General features: G+C 36.8%; 1 protein-coding gene across 1 annotated transcript in view; it reads right to left on the bottom strand.

Annotated features, from left to right (window-relative positions):
* Nucleotides 1–1,641: 1,641 nt before the first annotated feature.
* The window catches only part of Lsg1 (large 60S subunit nuclear export GTPase 1), a 28,046-nt gene continuing 4,762 nt past the window's right edge, over nucleotides 1,642–24,925 (bottom strand). The window contains exons 3-14 of the mRNA XM_046457941.2: nucleotides 21,772–21,892; nucleotides 21,518–21,604; nucleotides 20,875–20,961; nucleotides 16,747–16,807; nucleotides 15,712–15,888; nucleotides 11,619–12,032; nucleotides 9,652–9,753; nucleotides 9,422–9,565; nucleotides 7,311–7,434; nucleotides 5,819–5,898; nucleotides 3,945–4,118; nucleotides 1,642–2,119 (exon numbers count right to left, since the gene is read on the bottom strand). Of these exons, the coding sequence (XP_046313897.1) occupies nucleotides 1,940–2,119; nucleotides 3,945–4,118; nucleotides 5,819–5,898; nucleotides 7,311–7,434; nucleotides 9,422–9,565; nucleotides 9,652–9,753; nucleotides 11,619–12,032; nucleotides 15,712–15,888; nucleotides 16,747–16,807; nucleotides 20,875–20,961; nucleotides 21,518–21,604; nucleotides 21,772–21,892 (1,751 nt within the window). The 3' untranslated portion in view covers nucleotides 1,642–1,939. The remainder of the gene's footprint in view (nucleotides 2,120–3,944; nucleotides 4,119–5,818; nucleotides 5,899–7,310; nucleotides 7,435–9,421; nucleotides 9,566–9,651; nucleotides 9,754–11,618; nucleotides 12,033–15,711; nucleotides 15,889–16,746; nucleotides 16,808–20,874; nucleotides 20,962–21,517; nucleotides 21,605–21,771; nucleotides 21,893–24,925) is intronic.

The raw sequence follows: 24,925 nt of genomic DNA, 5'->3' as shown, positions 1-24,925 counted from the left end.
TCACAGGCCCTATGGCCCCATGTGATCTGGTTTTTGCTAACTTCCATCCCCTGGTGATTGCTCTTACTTTCAGGACCTCCTCAGCTGTGGTCATTTTCTAGATTGCTCTTCCTGCCACGAGGTAGCTGGTCAATAAATATTTATTAAATGGGTGAATAAATATAATTAAATTCCCTGAAGTAACATTTTTCCCAGGAAAACAAGTCTTAAATACAGCTGTATGCTGCTTGGTGACAGGAAAGTTACTGTTAAAATTTCATCCCGGTGTGAACATCAGGACACAGGTACATAAACAAAAGTAGCTATAATGTCAGTATACGATATAGTATTAAGGGCCCACCACAGTATATACAGTCCATTGTTGACTGAAACATTATGTGGCACTGACTATAAAATTAATATACAATAATTATTATATTTAGCAATATTATATAGTCAGCTGCAGTCACTTCTTAAGTACAAACTCAAGGATTAAACAAAGGTATCAGCAAATCCTCTGATATTTTGCAAAATTGTATGTAGGACTTTACATTTTTATAAAGTTTCCTCCAAAACTTACAAAATAAAACAAGGTTAAGGCTCGGTGTGGTGGTGCACATCCATAATCCTAGTCACTTAGGAGGCTAAGCAGGTGTACCAGAAGTTTGAGGCCAGCTTTGGTAACTTAATAAGATCCTATATCAAAATAAAAAATTAAGTGCTGGGGATGTAGCTCAGTGGTAGAGTACCCCTGAGTTTAATCCGCATTACTAAAAATAAATAAATAAGCAAGCAACTGAGTTAAAGGAATAACAAGATGCAGAGAAAAAGGGATACACAAGAAGTGAGGAGCGCTGGGTGCAGTGGCACATGCCTGTAATCCCAGAGGCTCAGGACTACTCGAGTCGGGAGGCTGAGATAGGAGGATTGCAAAATTCAAAGCCAGCCTCAGCAAATGTGAGGTGCTAAGCAACTCGGTGAGACCTGTCTCTAAATAAAATACAAAATAGGGCTGGGATGTGGCTCAGTGGTCAAATGTCCCTGAGTTCAATCCCAAGTAACTGCCCCCCGCCAAAAGAAGTGAGGAGCTGAAAGAGCCAATGTGACTATAAAAACACAGTGTGCTGGCTCACCCTTAATGGTAAGTACCTAAGCTTATCTGGGATCCCTATGCCTAAAATAAAAACTGGTAAACTATTCTTTCACTCTCCGTGGCTCTCTACAGATGAGTTAGCTACAACACATGCTTCCTTCTGTCAGATTGGCTCAGGGGAGGGTAATTTTGGAAGGTCAAGGTCTTCAGGGGCTTTTTTTTTTTTTTTTTAAATTTATGTTTTAGTTGTACTTGGACACAATACCTTTATTTTATTTTTAGGTGGTGCTGAGGATAGAACCCAGGGCCTTGCACGTGCTAGATAAGTGCTCTACTGCTGAGCCACAACCCCAGCCTCAGGGCTTTTAAAAATGATATATGCCAGCTCTCCAGCCCTCTGCCATATCAAAGATATGTTGGGCGTTTATGTGAGATTTAAACTACTAATCCAAAGTGTCCTCAAAAGAATTCACCTGAAATTCCAGTCATGTTTTAATTGATTACAACTGCTAAAAGATCATGGAATGTTCAGCTGGCATTTAATCTACTTAAACAAATGAAAACATCAATTAGTGACAAATTAATTTTAGTATATTTTCAAAAGCATCCCAACTCAAATTAATATGCATTTTTGTGTATGTTTACACAAACAAATATACATCATCCATTCCCTCATCCGAAGTCCAGCCTCCTACAGGAGTACATTTCTGGGGGTCCAACGACTACTCGAGTCAGAGATGGCGTTTCCAGGAGCCCTTTAGTCTTGACATCAAGATTGTTGGATGTGGCTGCAAGGCACAGGCAATAAGCAGCTTCTGTTCTTTTCCATCTGCACAGTGCAGATGCCACTTCTGTTGTAGCCCAGGTTCACATATCCAGGTGCTTGTAGAGTCTACGACTTTTCTCTTTTTTATTTCTGTTGCCGTGTTTTTTCCAGGGCTTCCCGGTTCCATTTTCAGAGGTCAGAGTAGCTGCAGTCACCAGGCCACTCCCAGGCCTATAACCCATCACAGCCTGAACCCCTTTGGTCAAAGCTCTCACATTCTCCTGGGAAATAAAAGACATTATATACAAAGTGCCAGATGGCTAGCTCCCTTGATGAACATACACAGTACTGTTAATGGATCACTTCCAGATAAACATGAACATATCACCGAGTGGAGTTTTCTTCTCTTTCTCTCTCTCCACCCCTTAAATATTAAGCTTCCCAGGATTCTCTTTGGTTCATTTCATTTTCCCCCTCATCTACTTTATTTAGCCCCATAGGTTTAAATGCCATCTATAACTAAATTCATAGCATTAGCTCTGTTTTGGAAATCTCTGTCTTATCAAAATCCAACCTGCCTCTACCCAAATTAGACACTGACTCTTTTAAAGAAATTTTGTTTGTGTAGTATGAAAAACTTATCCAATATGATCTGAAATGGAAAGCAAGATCCCACAATCTTTGTGTAATAGTAAAATATTGGGCTAAAGGTTAGTTATAGAATAAAACTAGTGGTAAGTTCTTTCTTATACATGACCTTGCCTGCCTCACAGGCTCATTTTGTGAAACACGCAGGTAAAGCACCAGATAAATACCCAACTAGTATCTGGATACAGCTGATTTTAAAAATTTGTTTTTTGCTGTAGCACTCACTTAAAAGCATTTAAAATATATATTAGGTACAATTCTATGATTTAATTCTCTTGCACATAAATCTGTCTTTTAAAATACTACTTACAGATCCAATAGATATGATATAAGCAATTAAAGTTATATATATTTTTAAACTGAGGATTGAACCCAGGCGTATTCTACCACTGAGCTACATCCTCGATCCCTTTTATTTTTTTGAGATAGGGTCTCAATAAGTTGCTGAGGCTGGGCTAGAACTTGCAATGCTACTGCCTCAATCTCCCAAATTGCTGGGATTACAGGCATATGCCACCATGCCTGACAAAATTGTTCATATTGTAAAGATAAAGTAGATTTTGAATATTTTGAATATATTTAAGAAGTCTCCCCCCTCCCCCCAAATCACAAGATATGTTGACTCAGAGGAAAAAGGACCTACTAGGGAGAGAAAATATTTGCAAATCAGAAACTGGATAAGGGTCTTATATCTAGAATATATGAAGAATTCTTATAATTTAACAATAGACATTTCTCTAAAGAAAACATACATGTGCCTATGAGCACATGAAAACATACTCAGCATCACTAATCATTAGGGGAATGCAATCAAAACTCTAAGATACATGCCCCATTTCAGGCTGGCTAAAATAAAGTCAGAAAAATTTAAGTACTGGCAGGATGTGAAAAAATTAGAAATCTCCTACAATGCTGGAGGGATGTAAAACAGTAGCCACTTTAGCAAAGTTGGCAGTATCTCAAATGTTAACCTCAGCAATCCTGCTCCTATGTATATACCCAAGAGCAGTGAAATATATATCCATATAAAAACTTTTATAGAGCATTCACAGTAGCATTATTTATAATAGTCATAAAGTTGAAAATTTCCATCAGATGACCAATAGATACCTAAATGAAAAAAATGGGTTGTAAAAGATCACATGGCATATGATTCCATTCATGTGAAATGTACAGAATAGGCAAATCTATATAACTAAAAAGACTGGTGGCTGGCAAGGGCTGTGGGGAGAGGAGAATGAGGAGTGACTGCCAACAGCATGGATTTTCTTTTTGGGATAATAAAATTCTAAAACTGACTGATGTGGTGGTTGTACAACTCTGTAAATATACTGTAAATTACTGTACCCTTTAAAAAGATGAGTGGGAACTTAAATTTTAATTATGGTATGTGAATATCTTAATCTTTACTGTTATAAAAATGTGTTGGATCAGAAGTTAAAGAAAGTTAAAACTTACTTGATGAAAAAAAGTTTTGTCGACTACATTTTCTATCTGCTTTGTTTTTTTATTTCCACCTGGCTGCATTTTTATTTCATCACTTTTCGTTTCATTCCTTAGGAGTTGCTGGTGTTGATGCTGAAATGTCACAGGATCTCTTCCAGGAGGAGGATGGCAATATAGTAGTTTCCCCTACAAAGAACATGGAAGATATTAGTGTCTCCTAAGTGTCATATGTGTTACCCCAAAATAAAAATACCCAGAGGAGACATCTCCACCAGCCACCTCCTTAGGGAGCTTTCTACATTTGATTCAGCTAAGTTGAGTTTGGGTCTACTGCAACTTAAGAGTCCTCACTTTATAACACCAATGTTGATGGTGAAAGAGAGATGAAAGAGAGATGGTGCTCTCCCATGGCCCCAAGACTAAAAACAATCTTTTTTCTCTGTTTCTTTGTTTGCATTTCTACTAAGCATTCTTTAGTATACTTTTATTATACTTATGGTCAATATTTATCAAAAGAAAAACCAGGATACAACTAGACAATTGTCACTGTACTAAAAGAACATTAGGCTAGAAATCTGAAATCAAGACAGTTCCTGATTCCTATATGTGGGATTGTAGTTGCTCACTGGGTACACATGTGCATCTTTCCACCATAGAGGACTTAAAAGTTACACTTTACTCATCTTTGCATCCTCCACAGTTAAGAAGGTAAGAGAATAAATAATCCATATAAATACCATTATCTACTTTCTTCCTGAACTGGAGTCAATAAAACATGGTTGCCCAATTTTATTTCTATGCTCCAAGAACTCCATTGATGTGGGCTTGAGGAAAGAAAGGAATAAAGCCAAAGCCTCGAAACTTGTTACTACCAGGGCCTCATAATGCTAATTTTGTAAAGAATTACACTTAAGGCCATAATAATTCTTGTGGGTTTATTATGTGCCAGGCACTGAGCTTAATGATATTTGTAACATACATATGTTAAAAACATGCATTGTTTTCATGAATCTCCCAGAATTTCATGAGCTACATATGATTCATCTCCATTTTAATTATGAAGATAATCCGAAATAGCTTGTTCTCATTTGTAACATGACAGCATTAATCCTCTTAAACTTGTTTGTTTTCTCATTTATATTTATGGTGCTAAGGAATGGACATCATTCATTCATTCATGGTGCTGAGGGTTAGTCCAAGAATGCTAAGCATGTGCTATACCACTAAGCCATTCCCCTAACTCCCCTCTCTTTCTTGCAGTCCTCCTGCCTTAGCTTCCTGAGTAAATGGGACTACAGGCATGCACCACCATGCCTGATTTGTACATATTTTTAATGAGATACATATAAAACATCTACAACTCCTAAGCAAGTTACCTTTGATATGAATGTTAGCTATTACTACTACTGTTACTAGATAAGCATGGGAAGAAAGGCATGCAAACAGGTATACCATAAGGAAGATTGTAATAACAGTCACAATGGGAACAACCAAAAGGGCTGTAGAAATGGAAACACCAGAAGCACAAATCAGTGAATTTCAGTGATTCCAGGTGTTCAAAGATCTTCATCTTTCCTTTCATAGTATATTAGTCACTTCTGGATTAAGAATATAACCCTAGTTATTACTCCATCTCAATGAAAAAAAAATCTCATAAACTTGTAACAGGTTGCCATTAGTTAAGAATATAGTACGTGAGAAAAGACTCGCTTATTCAAAAGTAAGAACAGGGCTAGGGATATGGCTCAAGTAGTAGCATGCTCGCCTGGCATGCGTGAGGCACTGGGTTCGATCCTCAGCACCACTCAAAAATAAAATAAAAATATTGTGTCCACCTAAAAGCTAAAAAATAAATATTAAAAAACAAAAATCCAGGATGCACTTACTTTGACATAATCCTTTAGGATATAACGTGCAGACCGGGGTTGGTCTGGCTGTCCATGTGCTGTCATGAATCCTCGCATATCTGTGGGAGAAATGAACAGAATGAACTCAGAAGACAGAATATCACAAACATAATTGAGGTACTATATGTTTAGTTTAAGTAAGCATGATTACTATGTTTTAAAAAATTAATTATCATTATATATTTTGTTTAGCATTATAAATATTTGCTAATGCAGAATAAACTATGTAGTTGAATCTGATATCTTAACAACCTCTAGCACCTCACTATGAAAGTTACATTAAATTTCTCTATATTCCAGTTATTTCTTCGATCCCTGGATCTTAAATATTTATTTAAGGAGGCTATCTGAGAATATTATTAGCAAAATAAAAAGCAACACGGCAAGCTTTATTATTTCATGATACTCCTATTTTTTTTTTTTGGTAGTTTCCCAAACAAATGATAAAGATCCTTTTAATATTATTCAATTAATAGATGGTGGCAGACAGGTTGTGTTCAAAACTCAGCGCTCTCACATCATACAAAAGATGGATGTTGGCTTGTTCTGTTTTCAGGAAAGTATTTAGAATCTTAATTCATATCACACAAAAAATAAATTTAGGTAGATTAAAAATCTAAATGTTAAAATAAATTTTACAGGAAGACAATTATTTTGGGGGGATAGAGAAAGCTTCCCCAAGTAAAACACCAAGCTGAGTCAAATCCAAAGAGGAAAAGACAGTCTATTAAAACTGTCCTCTTCTGTAAGGCTAAAGAAAACCATAAATAAGTAAACACTGGGGGGGGGGGGGGGGTCAAAACAAAACACACACAATATGCCCACAGAGAACAAAGATCTTCTACAAATCATTTTAAGATACAACCAATATGTAGAAAAAGGTGATTCCAGAAGAAATATAGAAGGGCAACAAACATAGAAGTTCAACTTCACGAGTATCTAAAGAAATACAAAGCAAAACTAGAGTAATTTGGCAATGCCTTTTAAAATTCACTGCAAGAATCCTTAATTCTATATGGACCTGCAGACAGCGGTCTCAGAAACTGTCTGTGGTCATTTGTTTTTACATCCTGGATTCTCTTTTTTCTTTTTCTTTTTTAAAGAGAAAGAGAGAGAGGAGAGAGAGAATTTTTTTAATATTTATTTTTTAGTTTTCGGCAGACACAACATCTTTGTATGTGGTGCTGAGGATTGAACCCAGGCCGCACGCATGCCAGGCGAGCACGCAACCGCTTGAGCCACATCCCCAGCCCCCTGGATTTTCTTTTACTGGCTTTGTTAAGTAGTACTAGATAAAAAATAATATTTACAATATAAAAAAATAAAATAGCTGGGGATGTGGCTCAATGGTAGAGTATATGCTTACCTTGGGTTTAAATGCCTACATCCCCACAAAACTTCTGTTAACTATTTCTATTAATTAACCATATTGCTATTTTTTGTTCATATTTTAATATAGAAAACAACTCACATCCATAAGCTGTCAACAGTTCTTCTGAGGTTGGAGGTCGATAGGGATCTTCATCTTCTCTAGGCTTTATGATATTAATGCCATAGGTGGCTTCTAAAACATGTGGTGGAATATTCTGGCATACGTAAACTGGTCAAAGAATCCATTTTCTTGAACTGACCATCTTTGCCTCATGACATCTAAAACATACTGCTAAAAACAGAGTACTTCAAAACTTTTATGACAAGTGCCCTTTCTTCTCTCCAAATAGTACAGTTTTTCATTAAAGAATCATTTTTTCTTTTTTTTTTTCTTTTGAATATTTACTTTTTAGTTGTAGCTGGGCACAATATCTTTATTTTTATGTGGTGTTGAGGATTGAACCCAGGGCCTCGCATGTGCTAGGCGAGTGCTCTACTGCTGACCCACAACCCCAGCCGTCAGTTTTTCTTTTTAAACAGTTTTATTCAGCAATTATCACTTACAAAAGAACTATTTTAAACTGTCTCCATAAGAGACCTTAAAGATGTCATTAAAAAAAAAACAAGATTATAAATAAACTATAAATTTGTGAGCTAATCCTAATTGATATATAAAAACATGGGATGTCTTTGTTCCTAGTGCCTACAACTATGTAGATGACTTTTCTTCCCTTTACTAATCTCCCACAGTTTATCTGTAGTTTCCTTAGGTCCCTTACAATTCTATCTTGTACAGTTATTCATGAACATATCTCACATCCCCACAGACTGATCATCCTTAAAAGGCAGGACCCACTTGAGTTATGCCTGTTAACCTCCACAGTACCTAGCCTAATCTGCCTTAAATGCTTCATACATGTCTATTGTTAATTAGGAGACTCAAAAAAAAAAAAAAAATACAGAAAAACATAAATATTAAGTCCTGTGTTCCCAACTAACAACAAAATTTCAACTATTAAAATTATGGTATGGTAGTGCTTGCCTGTAATCCCAATGATTTACAAGATTCAAGCAGGAGGACTGCAAGTTTGAGGCCAGACTCAACTTAGTGAGACTGTCTCAAAATAAAAAATAAAAAGATCTGGGGCTATAGTCGAGTAGTAAAATACCCCAGCGTTCAATCCCTAGTACTAAAAGCAAACAAACAAAAAGAAGTATTAAAAAATTTAAGCTTGGGCTGGGGATGTGGCTCAAGCGGTAGCGTGCTCTCCTGGCATGCGTGTGGCCCGGGTTCAATCCTCAGCACCACATACAAACAAAGATGTTGTGTCCGCCGAAAACTAAAAAATAAATATTAAAATTCTCTCTCTCTTAAAAAAAAAAAATCATTACACCAGTTCCCCACTCTGCTCCAGGTAAGACCAGTTTATGGTACATCCTTCAGTCCACTTTTCACTTTCATATACACATATACCTATGAACACAAGAAAACTGTTTTGTGAGATAAAAGTTTTTACAAAAATGGTGTCATACTATATATGTATATGCAGCATTCTAAGGTTTATGCAGGTTGCTATTTGTACTATATTCTCTTAGGATGGCCAGGTACTATCCTTGATGCTGCTTCACATTTAACTCATGGTGCTGGAGAGGCAGTGGAATTCCTAACCTACTACCACCTGTGAGATCTTGGGTAAATGATTTAACTTGTTTTTGTCCAATGGGAATAATAGCAATACCTGCCTCAAGGATTGACTTACTTATGAGTATTAACTAATACTTAGTAAACATCAGAAAACATTATTAACAGCAAGCAGTTAATGAGTGTTAAAATGATTAAGTTCAATCAACTGTGAGGTAGACATTGTTCTCATTTCATAGAAAAGGGTAAGAATTCAGATGGTTAATCAAGTTTTTCTAAGGTCACTCAAATAGTCAAATGACAATATGATAAAGGTTTGCAACTTGGGGCTGAGAATCTAAAGCTGGGGTTCTTCCACTTTTACATGTTGATGAAATCAGGAGATAAGGTTCTAATTACTTAAGTCTTGATGTAAACTTGTGTAGGTTCTTAGTATTTTATTTAGTGTCTTTAAAATATCAGACCTGAATTCTTGAAATGCCATTGAAAGGCAATGCCCCCCTGCCCCCAATCCCTGAAGCTTTAGTATGTGCCAAACAACCAGTTTTTTTCTGGAGCAGAAAGGATATTAGTGATACAGGTGGGACATGATCTCTCATCTGGTCAATTGGGAGAATTCCATTGCAAATCATCTCTGCCTTAGTAGACACAAAGGATGGCATCACCAGGCCCGGGCAGTCACACAAGCATAGGCCAGGCTCCACGTAGAGAGTCTGAAAGACAAGAGATTTAAGTTGGATATATAGCAGATGAGGGGAAAGAGGAGCGGTATGTGAATGGCAAGGGGCTGTAGAAATACCTGGAAATGCTTGGTGTGACCAGGTGTGGCAGACACAGATACTTTCTTGTTGCCCATGATGGTGTTGATGGTTGAACTTTTACCAACATTAGGGTAGCCCACCTGGAAGAGACTCAGAAATTACTGAACAGGCATAGTAGTTACCAAAGACCCAAAGATAGTACATAAATGGCGGCAAGACTAGCATAAGCATCTGGTTACTTTAAAAGATTGTTTGAAATAGATGCTTTGTGTGTTCCTTGACCCCCCTTTCTCCTGCAGTTTGGGTGGGTTTATTCAGTCTCACCTCCATGATGAATAGCTAAGTTATACAAACTGTATTTCTATAGCTTTTGCTGTTAACCTAAGTAAATCTCACTGCCCCATTTACAGGCATTTCACTGTTTCCATTGCATCTTCCATAAGGAGGTGAAGATGAGTACCAGACAGACATTAAATCACAATATGATTATTTCAAATTTTCAATAACTGTTTAGTTTGGGCCCAGCAGAATGCCTGGCCTGTAGCAAGTGATCAAAAAATGTTTTTAGAATTGGTAAATTAACCTTTTTCAGGATTTCTTTTAATATCTTTATTTATTTACTTTTTTTTTTTGAGAGAGAATTTTTTAATATTTATTTTTTAGTTTTTGGTGGACCCAATATCTTTATTTTTATGTGTTGAGGATCGAACCCAGCGCCTGCGCATGCCAGGTGAGCACGTTACCGCTTGAGCCACATCCCCAGCCCTATTTATTTACTTTTATGAGGTGCTGAAGATTTAACCCAGTGCCTCACATGTGCTAGGCAAGCACTCTACCATTGAGCTACAACCCCAACCTGCTTTTTTAGGATTTCTACTATGGCTTTTTCACATATGGATTTTATTATGTTGAAGTTGTTTAGTTATTTTGCAGTACTAGGAATTGAACCTAGGGTCTTGTGCATCCTAAAGAAGTGTTACACTGAGCTATATCCCAAGCCCTATTTTCAGTATTTCTAGAGTAACACACTCAGAAAGTGAGAGAGGCTGTTTTTTTTTGTTTCATTAAATGAAAAACACTTGTAGAAAAGCTGAGCTTTCTGATGCATGCAGAAATTAATTTTTAGTAATAAAACACAGAACGAAGCCTTAAAACTCCAAGAAATTAAGTAACTTTTCCAAAGTTCTACTGCATGACTGGGAAAAATGTCAATTGCTTTTGTCATTTTAAGCAAGTTTCTATTGTTGTTGTTGCAGGGCCAGGGAAGTAGGTTGAGTGGAGCTACAGAAGGTTCAAACATAATTAGGATTAGCTTTACTTGGTATGCAGGCATGCAACTTAAGAGCCCCAAGACTCCAAACCCGCCATGACCTCCCTTCTTCTACTCTTTGTTCTCCTGGATAGAAGATCTTTATAATAAACACCTTCTCTAATGTCTTACATTTCTTTAGCTAAGGCTGGGGCCATTTAGAGCCATGCTGTTTCCCTTTGGGGTATAGGGACTTTCACAGCCTCTGGAATTAGGATATATATATGCTGGAATGTGATCTATTTTCTCCTTTGTGCCATGCAGTGGTTACACAACTAAAGCATCTGTCATGTTTTGCCTGGCCAAGATGTTGGAATTCTCCCAAATATGCATCTGGAACATTTACAGTTTAAGTTGGCAAGGACCTCAAGATGCCAAAAGAATACTGAACTAGATATTAAATGCTTTCATTTTAGTTTCTCTTGGTAATTTGCAAGTCATTAAGAGTTGAACTGGAAGGAGATTGGATAATATATTTAACATAATAAGTGTGTAACTAATATAAGCCTTGAAGGAGTTCACCCCTCAAGCTGGGCTCTGGCCAACACACTGCTTCATTCCATGATGCCAGTGGGCAATAAGATGGCTCCTTATGATGCCAGAAGACTAACTGCTCTTTGGGGTCCTTGTGTAGCTAACAAAGGATGGGGAATAGACACTTAGGTAGTAATAATTTAATGATGTATTTCATCTTACCAGTCCAACGGTAAGTTGTCCATCTTTCACCTTCTTCCCAGTGTGCAGCTGCTTAAAGAGTTCCAGTAATTCCTGCTTTGACACCAGGTGGCTAAAATTGTGTATCTGCCTCCTCTGTGGGGTTTTCCTTCCCTGAGCCTCAGAATCCACAGTGCAGCTTTTCTTCCAGCCCTGAGCATGGGCTTCCTCGTCAGGGCAGCTATCTTCTGAGCATGTCTGCCAATCTTCCTCCTCTTCCTCTTGACAGTCCTCATATTCACTATCATCTTCGTCACTAGAGGAATCATTAAATGAGAAAGAATCCCTGTCTGGGAGATGGTCGGTCTCTCTGTGTGGAATTTCATTCTCCTCAAAACTGGAGTTTTCGGACTCAGATGTGTTGGCTTCTCCAGCATCTTGGTTCACTTGTTCCTGCTGGAAAAAAAAAAAAAAAAATCACAAAAGTTCAGAAGTGTATAGCTGCACTTTACACTTTAGTGAAGGTACTCAATGAGCCGGTTATGTAAGTAAGATGAACAGAGGACAAGAAAATTATGCTGGAGACTGGAAAAGGCAAACACAAGGAGGAGGGAAAGTAAGCCTTTCCATGCAAGGATGTGCAGCAAGTCACCAATAGTGGTGCACTCTGGGAGGGCAGGAGTAGCAGATCTTCACTTTTTACCATATGAATTTCTGCATAATTTGAACTTTGTACAAATGTTATGAATTACTTTTCTAATTTAAAATAAATCTTAAAGCAACTGAAAAATCCTATGTTAAGATGAACTCTTTGGCAGTACATAATTTTGCAGTGGGCTGTAGAATAAAAGCATTTTTCATTAACAATAAAACATTTTAACATTTGCCTTTCTGAACAAAGCAAGAAACTTTTGAGCTTCGTTTACATTTCTTAATGTTTAAGGAAAAATGGCTATTCTTTTGTGTCTGTGGTGCTAGGGATGGAGCCCAAGGCTGTGCCCATGCTAGGCAACTGCTCTCACTGGGACATTCCCAGCCCTGCTACTCTTTAAGTGCCTTTAATTAGTCAAAAAGTACCATGAAGCACAGACCCCTGAGTGTGAAATGCAGAAGTAGCAAAACTTCAATCCAGAAGTTGATGATTCATTATCAATGAAAGATTTCCTTTGGAAAAGAGAAAGATAAAAATCACTACTCATGGGTGAGTTAATTCTTCTGAATCCCTCTTGAACAACATAGCAGATAGGAAGTTCTACAGTAGCACTAATTCTTACCTACAAGTGTGAAGTGGTTAGACCTGAAAGTGACACATGTTTTGTATCATTTCTAAGTTGATTTAATACTAGAATGAGTAACAGCCACCAAGGAGGACACAGTCAAACAGGTATCCTAAAAGTTAGGAAAGAAGAAAGAACAACAACATGTGAGGAAAAATAGATATGATTTCACAATGGCCACTCAAAAAGAAATCTGGCCTGTAAGAGAATCCTAAAATTAGAAATAATTTTTATGATAAATAAGCAATGAATCTAAAGAAGTCAGTGTGTCCTCACTGTGATCTTTTCTGAATCATTTTAAAATATGAAAGAAACATAAAAACAAGAACGTGAACTACAAATCAAGAAATGTATGGTAGAAAATCTGGCTAGAAGCAGTTCAGCTTTAGAAAAAATGCTAAAGACAACAAAAGGACTTTGTAATAATTATGTTAAAAATTAAAAGAACGAGAAAGTCAAGCCTCTGGACAATGCAATTATTAATAGATGACCCAGAGAATTGTATTCAACTAAAAAGAGTCATATATATTTAAATAAGAAGGGGTTGAACAATTAGAGGAAGAACCAAACTCTTCAGAAAGGCAAATAAGCAGTGAACGTCAAGCCATTTTAAATAAGTTTTATATTCAATACCCAATTAGATATGGCTACTGATATGAAAACACAACCTGAGAAATCATGGAGAAGAGATTTTAAAAGACTTGGGAGGAGCAAATGGCACATCATTTTAAAAATCAGAAAAAAATATCCATAAGTTAAGCACTGTTAATGCATAGGCTATTAACTGAAAAAATCCACAAATTAGTTGATGAGCCTTAAAAATCAGACAGACATCAATAGGAAGCATCCATGGTTTCCTGAGAACACATCATGTAAACAATTTCATTTCTCTCTAGAATCTATTACTTAGAAGAATGTTAAAGACATAGAAATGTTAAAGACATAATTTTTTTTTTCAATTTCTGATAGGGTTATTGACTTGTTTTATCAGGACAGAACCATAAAGTGATAAATATTTAGTTAAACACTTCTTCAAGACACTGACTTCCAGGACAGATTTGAAACAACAGAAATAGTGGGCACGTAGGCAAAAGACGGAGCCCAATTGCCAGAGAGCAGGAAGTACCTGCATGCTGCCGAGAAGACTTAATGAACAAAATATGTAATGTGTTTGGAATAACAAGCCTGGTAGGGAGTAACATTCTATTAATATCACTTTTATGGGTTAGTTTTTATTTATTCTTGTGGAGTATGTTTATCTTCACCACATAAAAATGCTGAAGGTACAATAACTCTGGAAACTAGGCAGGAGGTCTGCAAATGGAGGCTAGCCTTAGCAACTTGGTAAGATCCTGTCTCAAAAAATAAAAAGTACTGGAGATATAGCTCAGTGGTAGAGTACTCCTGGGTTCAATCCCTGGTACAAAACAAACAAACAAACAAACAAAAAAGCTTGGTAGAGAGTGATTAGTAGGTCAAGAAAAGGTCACAGAACTCCTATCTCTGGTTTGATTATGTTTAAAAATGTTATCAATGACTTAGAAGAATATATAGACTATATAGAAGTGTAAACACACAAAGTCTGCAGATGATTCAAAGCCAGAATGAGAGAAAAGAAAAACTGCCCTTTAAAAAATAAACTCTACCTTGATCCCAAACCATTAATGTTACTATCCCAAGTTGAGGTAAAAGCAAACTTTTTCCACATGTAAAAATAGTTTGCTAAATTCTCTTTTTAAAAAACTATTTGAGAAATTCAGTTTACCACAGGTTAATATAAGCAAACAGCATAATATAACTCCTGGAAGCAGATGAAATTAACAGAAAGTTTGAATTAATAAAAGTATCCTGATGTCAAAAAATGTGCACCTTTCTGTATATGCTCTGGGCAATATACAGAAGTATATACTTCTATATATACTTGTGAGTAATACTGCCAATTTTAATCATAATCCTGACACAAGCAGATAGGCATTCAGAATGGGGGCTCCAAAGAGGGTGTCTATGAAGAATTTAACAGCAGATATTACAGTATGTAGTCAAGGGAACCAAGAGGACACAGGACAAGTGCTCAGATCAAAGATTAAGGGGGCTAACACAGCTTCACTAAGGGAAGAACTTTCTGAATTTAGGGATTGAAAAGGAATGAGCTACCTGGTCTTGGGACCTTGTCATTGAAAGCAGTCACATAGAGGTAACATGACTAACAAGACGGTGAACTGGAGGTTAGAGCTTGCTAAATTGTGAGTACACCCAGAGGAGGGTGCTGTATTCAAAGAACCTAGCTGCATACCCACTAAATGGATGTGTGATCGACAGGAGAAAAGGAAAGGATGATAGGGGAAAAAAACATTTACTTGTGTAAATGTCTATTAATATAAAACATGAATCTATTAAATTCTTCTCATAGTTATTATCTTATTAGGAAAAAAGCCCTATTTTTGTAAAATTTGGGTTAAAAGATTAAGGAAATAAGAGGGTATATCTAAGTTTAGGGTTAATTTCTTTGTTTTCAAAACAAAGTCAAGGGATTCTGATCAAACCCTGAGATGTTACTACATCTTTCTGTTCTAATTTCTCTTAGAAGTAATTACAAGGTCATTATGAGACTTCCTATAAAATGTCTTATTTAAAAAGAAAAAAAATTAAAATATCAGTGTGCAACAATAGGGATGTTAGAATATTTTAAAACTACAAAAAAAGTAATTTTATGATTCACTCTTCTATTGGTCATCCTACTATTAGTATTTAGGGGGAAAAACCCTGAAAAAACAAAACAGTTCCCACAAATCTCCAATGGGAAAAACAAAACACCAAAATTCTCCCTGCAAACACCCTGAAAAAGTGCTCCAGATTACCTTAGAGTCCTCATTCAACTGAGCAGGTTCAGCCAAAGCTGACCAGAAAATAACCTTCACATCTTCTTTTTCAAAGTATGCGGCCCAGGCACTCCGCTGCTCAGCAGTCAACAAGTCAGCCTTGTTTATCAGAATAACATTCTCCTTCTCAGCATCTGTCTCTTTCACATAACATTCCTAGGTGAGACAAGAACACTCAGAAATATCTCTTCAAACAAGTAAAATATTAGTTTAGGTATTTTAAAGATCCCCAATAAAAGTGTTTTTTAAAATTGCACCCCCTCCACAGTAAATCACTTGCTAGTTTAAAGATTTTAAATCTTGGTACATTCTATTAATTAATCTTTCATTAAGCTTTGAAAAGAAGTTTCATGATTAAGATTTTTGTTACTGACTAGTTTAAAAAAAAAATCTGTATAACTATGGTTCTCAATTGAAATATGCACACCTCACAAAATATAGTGTTTTATTAGTTTAAATCTGTAATATATCATTTCATGTAATTTTTATACCTTAGTTACTACACCCTGTGAAATTTTATAAACATAATTTACTTGTAAAATACTACAGGAAATAATAACTGAGGTGTAAGAAGGGAAAACTTAACAACATGGATTTAAAAGTGAAGTGAATGGAATATGAAAAAATAAGTAAAATGTTATTTCCATTGGTGTCTCTTGAAAAATGGGAAACTGGCAAATGTCTATTAATAAAGTAGCTTCTGAACTAAAAGCTAGAAAACTCATGCAAGTGTTTATGCCTTCCTATAAATGGAACAATTGTTTCAGAAGAGAAAACATCTGTCTAAACAGTGGCATTATGCAAGCTCCTGACCTTGGGAGGAGAGGCCTAAACAAACAAAGCTAATGAGTACAGAATGCTTGCCTACAGGGATTGCTGTGAGTGATGCTGTCTTTCTTTGCTACCCCAAAGGTGTTGAATTGAACTTTTATTTATTTATTTTTTGTTCTTTTTAGATATACATGACAGTACAGTGTATTTTGACATATTACAGATAACTTATTCTTTACTTACCAAATCTTCGCATCTAAACAGCAGTGGGTTTCGAGCATCTACTATCTGGACCACAATATCACTAGGAAAAAAAATAAGTGAGAGAATCTAATCATTGTGAAGTGAAAGGGGTTGCTGCCCATATATCGAGGGAAGAGTAGCAAACACTTTCCATATATTAACCACTTGACACATATTTTAAAAGCACTATTATTCCCAGTTTGTGTGAGGAAACTGAGGCTTATAGTTAAGACCTATAGCCTAGGACCAGCTATAAGCAACTGAGCCAAAACAGGAACCCAGGCAGTTTGGACCAGGGGTTATGCTCTTAACCATAACATTCTACCATTCTAACATGGCTTAGAGAGGCTCAGGGGGCATTTCATTGCTAAAACTTCCATTATAATTTCTATTAAACTCTCCTGGTAAGATAAAAGAGTATTCCACATAGTCTACTCCAAGTTGAAGTCTAAATATTCAGTTCCTAATTTTAATTCATATTAAAGCTTCAAAAGAAAGCTAATAAATCACTTGCTGACAGCTACCTCTATAAAAGCCAAAATCTTATTTAAACCCAGGACTACCACAAAGCCAACAATCACTCAACAGTTCTAAGAACATGCTTCAACAACAAAACTGTAAAATATCAATTTAAGTTGCCATACTGAGCAGGAATCAGGAGTTCAACTTCTTCCATCATACAGAAGAATATGTAGCAATAAAAAAACTCTCTGTAGTCCTTGAATCCCTCACAAATTAGAGGGGATTGCAGCAGCCTTCCATGGCACTGCAACATTTTTCTCCTCAGAAAAGATCCTCTGCTTCTCTGGGAAGTGCCTCCCTCCTACTCTCCCTCACTCCAGTCTCTGTGGCTAGCAAGATGTTCTAAGGGCCGGCTGTTACTGCCAATGGAAAGAGGAGCTGCAGAGCTATCACCATCTTATAGCACTCTCCCCAAATCCCAATTTGGAAGATCAACCTTTTCTAAGGTAACTCTTCGCAACCATACTAAATACCAAGGAATCAAGGTTACCATTTAGGGGAGGGCTTTGACAAGTGAAAGTGCATCCCCCCCACCAACAGTCAAAATTTTAGCATAACCTTGTGATTCAAATTCAAAGAATTCCTAATTTTTGACAAATTGTTTTTAAGTTGTCTTAGCTGGCCCCAGAATTTCCTTTCTAAGGTAACATCTCACTTGCAAACTGAATTAAGCTGAATGTCTGAAAAAAAAAAAAAAGGGACAAAGCCTAATAAGGTAAAACCACAGGGTCTATAAACATTACATCTATCAACTAAACATGCAGACAGGATAAATGGTTTCAAAACACCAGAAGGAAAAGAAGACATTTTAAGCTAGCTTATTTCATGCGCTGATTAGGATACCAAGTGCCAACTGTGTAGCAGGAAACATTTGTGAACACAGTGGAAACGCCTTATCTTACTGGAATACAGTGTGCTGCCCCCAGTGCCTCAGCAGTTTCCTGCATTTCAATGGCATGTTATACATCAAATCTTTTCTGATAACTACTGTTGAAATTAAAGAGGCAGATGGCTTAGCCAGCCTGTTAGCAAACAGGAGACATCTGCTGTAGAGAAGTCATCAATAAATATTTCCTGTTCAAGATGTGGTAGTAGTCACTTTATTAATAACATTTCTGTGTAGCTCAGCTCTATTTTCATGTGATATAAACTATATTCCCTGAGTTAGAAATACACTGTTATTAAAAAGAGATAAATCAATAAAAATATCAGAGCAAGTAATTCTGTAATTCAACTAAAGCTAGGGGTTTGAACAAGTGTGGACATACTCTGGAGAAACCAACTGCTATTTTAGGGGCATACAAAGTATGTCAAGAGCCTTCCTGTTGAACATGGATAACTGAATACATATAGCTGCCTCTGCTTCCTCTCAAAATGTAAAATCTAAAAGCAAATGATGAAACTCATTAGAACAAGGAGAAAGAAAGAATAGCAGCAACTAAAAAATACTAAACAGTGAGAAAGCTCAGATTAGAAACATCAGCTCTCTTTAGGATAGAGAATGAGGTATGAGACCAGAATCACCTTCCCACTTAGCTCCTGGTGGGCTCCACTGTACCATTCAGCCAGGCAACTGCAATCCAGCCCATAGCTCCCATTCCTCCACCCCAACAGTAGAGGGTTAGCATTTACCATGGAGAAAAGAATCTAAGAGGCTCTCGGACTGGGACTTTAGGCACAGGAGAAGGTGAGAAAGAGGTGTCATACATAAAAAAGAAAATGAAACATAAGCCTACATACTGAACTGTGAGGATGCCCAGCCTCCTGGCATCATACCACTCTGTTTGGCCCCATTCTCAGAAAAAGATCATTCTTCACATTAAGAAAATGGTCTTAGAGAAAAAAGGCCAACAGTAACATCTTGGGATATTCCAACCAAATATAATTGATCCCAGCAAAGTCACCTCAGAGAGGTTCACCACTTGGCAAACTCTACCCAAACAGGTAGGTCAATCAGCTTTGTAATGCTTCACCCTTAAATATGAAGGGATGGAGCTGAGGATATAGCTCAGTGATTGAGTGCTTGTGTAGTATGCAAAAGGCTCTGAGTTCAATCCCCAGTGCTGCAAATAAATAAGAATGGACAAAAACCATCACTAGACATATGGGAAAGGCCTTGTACGTGAAAATCAGAAACCAGAATAAACAGAATAAAAGAAACAGAGAAGACAGGAAATACAAAAGTAAGAGAAAATCTAAAATAAATACTGTTAAGTATGTGGGAGGAGGTTGAAGGTGCAGCACTGCAGAGCATGTTAACAATTCTTTCTTTTAAAAAAGAAAACAGGCATTCTCAGCAGCACACACCCTCAACTGCTAGTGAAGCACTGAAGGAGATATGAATCCATTTTGCTCTGCACAAGTTCTCTAGAACAATACTAGACTTCCCAAGCTCCACTCAAGCCTAACTGAGTAAAAGGGGCCTGTATGGACTGCCACCCACAGCAAGCTTCTCCTTTTTACACATTACTATTCTGACTTTTTCATATCCCAGCCTATCAGCCCTCTATCTGCCCCTGGAAAGCAGGAGGTGGGGCACCTAAAAAATTGAGACATAATTCATGTATCATAAAATTCACCCTTTTAAATGTACAATTCAGTGACTTTATCCACACATATCTGTAACCATCACCACTAATTTCAGCATATGTTCATCATCCTTAAAAAAAAAAAAGTGATTTTTTTACAAGTTTTATTCAAGTCTCATTTTCTTGGTAACAATGCTAAATGTGGGAATATTTTTTCCTGAGAATGAACCAATTAAAGCATCCTACTTCATGGGTTAAAAAAAAATACAGACAGAAGGTTCACCATATTAAGTATTAAATTCACTTATGGAGTCCTTGAAAATAACTAAAAAACTCTTTTTAGTAAAACAGAAACCTTCTAACTATACTAAGAGGTGATATTAGAGGAAAGTGATTTTATTAACTTTTAACAGTTAGGAATTCTCAAGAGTACATGGAAAAGAATGAAAATTTCCCATACTCAACTTATCAAACCCCTTTTTAAAAAAGCCCAGTTTAAAAAAAAAACAAAAAAACAAAAACCTCACCTCTCGATTTCCCTGGATTCACATCTGCTCCTTTCTCTGCTTTGGCACAGCCCATGGCCTTTCTATCTGTAACATAGCAGGAATCTTGCTCCTTTTGTATTTTACTAGGTACTGAATTCTGAGTTCAAGGACCACACTGTGTTCATCTGCATGCCCCTAGTGCCTGACACTTTGCTTGGCATTACATTGAATTCCACAAGACTGCTGAAATGAGCTCTCACTTGGCTCTTCCCATAACATGCACACTCTTTACAGGCAAGGAACTACCCTTTTTTATGCCCATATTTTCCAAATACCAGAAGAATTCAGAATTCACCTTAACAGAAAACATTCACTGTTCTTATACACCAGTCAACGTACTCCTATAAAAGCAATAAAAAACCACTGTATTTTAAAAAATATATAGTATCATGTTTTCAGTTTATTATAATTCTCTATAGCTTTTTGTATAATTTAATCCCACTTCCCCAACCCAGAGCATGGGTATATATCAATATCCAAATCTAACACAACTACCATATTTTATTACACAAAAGAAAATGGCGACTCACCTTCTCTCGATGACCCTCCAGAGTTGGCGCCAAAAGTCCAAATTTCGTTCAAATGGAGTCAATATTAACTTTTGTTCCTCTTCTAGCCTGGCTTTAGAATGAGAAGTTTATATCTTTGCCAGATTATCACAGAACTGTCTTAGGCAGTATAAAGGTTCAAATTCATTACATTAAAATGTAAGTACACAAATATGATACCAGTATTATTATATGCCGCTTGCTGAATCAATATAGATAAAAATTTATTCATATCATACTTCACCAAATTCAAATGTTATCTGTAAGCTATTTAAATCCTGAAAGTTTCTCTCTCACACAAAATCATATATTTCTCACACAATTCTTATTGGAAGAATGCTGAGGAGAGCAGTGATCAACTGCAGGGAACCTGATAGCTGCATAGGGGAATGAAAGAAAACCAGGCTAGGAAGTAAACAAAGCCACCAACCCATCTTGGTGCAAAGATGCACAGGCACCTAGTAATGCTCTATTTGCATATGTTACAGAATGGACTTTCAAGTAGAACACTACCATTTCCCTTTTAAAGAAATCAAGACTTCAAAAGGCAAAGAGTAATACAAGCACACCAAATGCCTGAACTCAGGGTTTCAAAATAAATCCTTAAGAGTCTAACAACACTCACCGGACAAGCTGACGTCTCCATTTTAGGAAGTTATCTTTCTCTGCTTGTTTAAGTTCTTCTGGGCTAGTTTTTTTGTCCCAGTGTGGTCTGAAACAGAGAGAAAAAATTTCCATATAGAAGTTACCAAAATAAAACAGGGAATTTGAAAATAATGGCAGCTGAGGAAAAAAAGCATAAAAAATGTGAATAACTAAAAATTTTACACTCAGCCGCCCTGTATGGCGTGTAGTGATCTAAATTTCTGCTCAACTCACCTCCTTGGTATACACAAGAACTGTCTGTTTTCTTCATGGAGTTTCTTAATTCTCTGGCTTTCTTCAAAAGATAGCAGTCCAGTTCTAGCCTCAGGGAGCACAAACTTAATATTAAGCTTTTCTGTTCACACAAAAGAAAAGTACTATTATTTAAGATGCACTCTAAATTACTGAGGGTAGGTTATTTTTATAAACTTGGGAAACTAACGATATGGAGCCTACATCAGAATTTAAACCTTATTCTTCTAGCCCTGAATAAGTTATCCAAATGAAGTTTTATACCAAGAGAGAAATTAAGAATTCTTCATAAAAGGACACCATTTCTAAAAGTATTAATTTTATAAAACTACATATGGTAAATATTTCATTGAAACAAAAAAGAATGGGGAAGGACTGGTAAAGATTCAGCACAACCAATTTCCTCCCTTTATATATGGAGAATAATTTTAGTCACTGGGAGTTGGTGAGTAGGCAAAGATTCAGGCAAAAGACTCGCTCCAGTTAGAACTGCTAAACTACTATACTGCTATAATTTATACAAGATATATTTTAAGTTGGAGACAAACACAATACCTTTATTTTATTTATTTATTTTTATGTGGTGCTGAGGATTGAACCCAGTGCTTCACACGTGCCAGGCAAGTGCTCTATCACTAAGCCACAACCCCAACCCCTAAACAAGATATTTATGATCAGCACTCACCATTAGTGGCTATATCATAAAAAAAAAAAGCAAAAAGCCAAACCGACGTATGAACTACAGAGACCTCTACTCTAGGGCTCTACCTCTCTCTGCTCTCTGAGATGCTCTATGTCTCTATCTTATTTTCCCCAACACAGCCACCACCTACTCAGCATCCATAGGCAGTGGTGACTACACTGGAGACTGGTACCTGGGAAGCTAGCAAGCTTTTTTCTGAAATGGCAAGGGAAGGTCCTATTTCAAAGATAACCAAAAACCTCCTGCAGTCTACTGCCCTTATTGGACCACCACAATGCCATGTAGGCCCTTGCACAGCCCACTACCCTGGTTTACAGTCAACCCAACCACAATTCTTATCTATGTCATCCTTAATGACAGTCAAAACACAACTCTTTGCCCCATGCTCTCGATGCCTTTTTTTAACATTAACTTCTTCATGGTGGTCTGCCCCATCTGACATTCGCACTTGGCTCTGTCCACCCTCTGTAAACACTTTGGCCCTTTGATTCATGCTCTTTATCCCAGACCATCACCCACTTTGTAAATTCACTTCTTTTCCTATTTGGCTAAAACTGCATGGTATAGCCCTTCAACCATTCTCTAACCAAATTGTAAAGTTCTTCACTCCACTGCACCCACACACCAAAACTCCAACTATGCATTACCTTTCTCATTTCAGTAGCAATGCTATGTGAACTGCTGTAGGAAATGATACAATAATGCAGCTACCTGCTATTGCAAATGTACAGGCTCCAGAAGCAGCTAAGTCTTTGGGACTTCCCATAGAAGGAAGAAATCCTATATTTTTGGCTTATTTCTTCCATTCTCTAAATGGAAACTATTCTCTTTAAAGCCCCTACACCTCCTCCGCTCTATTCCTTTCCCAAAAGATAGCCTTGACATCAATGAAGAGAAAAACTGACGCTACTGGATATGCACCCTCTTTTTTTGATACTGGGGATTAAACCCAAGGGTACTTTATTACTGAGCTACATCTCCAGTCCTTTTCATTTTTCATTTTGAGACAGGGTCTTACTATGTTGCCCAGGGTGGACTTGAACTTGCAATCCTCCTGCTTCAGTCTCCCAAGTCACTGGGATTACAGATCGTGTCCAGTGGCACTCTCTTACCTATACACTTCATGTATGCACCCACCTCTGGCTTCTTTCCTCCAGCCTCAGAGGAATCTGTGTTCCCTTCCTACATAAGTTCATCTGTCCAACTTCACTTTTGATCCTATTTTATTCCCATCTCCTTCCAGACTCAAACTTTGCTCCATCTCATTAATCTCTGTTTTAAAAAATTAACATTTTAATTACAAAAATCACATCATATAAAATTCTTTGTTAAAAAAATCAATATTTGTAAGGTAAACATTCTCTCTGACTTAACTCAAATTACCTCTTTATCTCTGCAAACCCATTTCCCTTCTTAAGGTTATCAACTAAATGTATAACTTTCCAATCATTTTTCTAATATTCACATACATATATGGATTGGCCAGTTTTAAAAGAAATACAAATAGTATTAAACTACATGTATCACTCTGTAAATTGATCTTTTCATGTGACAATAGGTCTTAGAGATCCTTCAAATTAATATCCAGGGAGATAATTCACTGTTTTTAATAGCCACACAGAATCTCAATTTCATAGTCTGTGTGTACCACAGTATATTTGACCATTTTTGCTGTACTGGAACATTTAGCTTCCAAGTTTTCATAGTCAAAATACAGCATCTTTTGGGATCTTGTTAAAAATGGAAATTATTATGTTCTAGCCCACACTCGCTGAATCAAAATCTCTAGAGAAAGAACCCAGGAATTTGTTCATTAACAAGTTCTGAGAAACTCTGCTGCTCATTAATGTTTGAGAACTACTGCTCTATAATATATACTGAGAAGTAGACATGTTAAATTACAGGATTTGTACTTCAAGTTCCTAATAGCTCCTGTCAAATTAAATGTTGTCTTTTCACCCCCACTATAACCTATGGGCATACTAATATTAAGTTTGACTCTACACACACACACACACACACACACACACTCTCTCTCTCCCCCCCCCCCCCCCTCCTCTAATAAACTAAAATGGTTCTGGCAAAGATCACTAAAGACTTTTTAAAAAACAACTTTATCAAGATATAATTCACGAACCATACAAATCATCTGTTAAAAGCACACAATTCAATGATTTCTAATATACAATATATAGTCATGCAACTGTTATCACAATCAATTTTAAACATTTTCATCACCCCAAAGAGAAAATTTTACCTGTTGATACTTCTCATTCCCTCTCAGGTAACCACTAATCTATTATGTCTCTGTAGGTATGCTTACTCCAGACTTTTCATATATATGGGATCATATAATATGTGATTTTTGTGTCTGGCTTCTTTCACTGAGTATGTTTCAAGGCTCCTGCATGCTGCATCATGTATCAGAACCTT

This window comes from Marmota monax, unplaced genomic scaffold (assembly GCF_021218885.2).
Source record: "Marmota monax isolate L192 unplaced genomic scaffold, Marmota_monax_Labrador192_F-V1.1 WCK01_AAM20220418_F8-fsc00052, whole genome shotgun sequence".
NCBI lineage: Eukaryota > Metazoa > Chordata > Mammalia > Rodentia > Sciuridae > Marmota > Marmota monax.
Note: the sequence above shows the minus strand (reverse complement) of the source record. Positions and strands in the feature narration are given on the sequence as shown.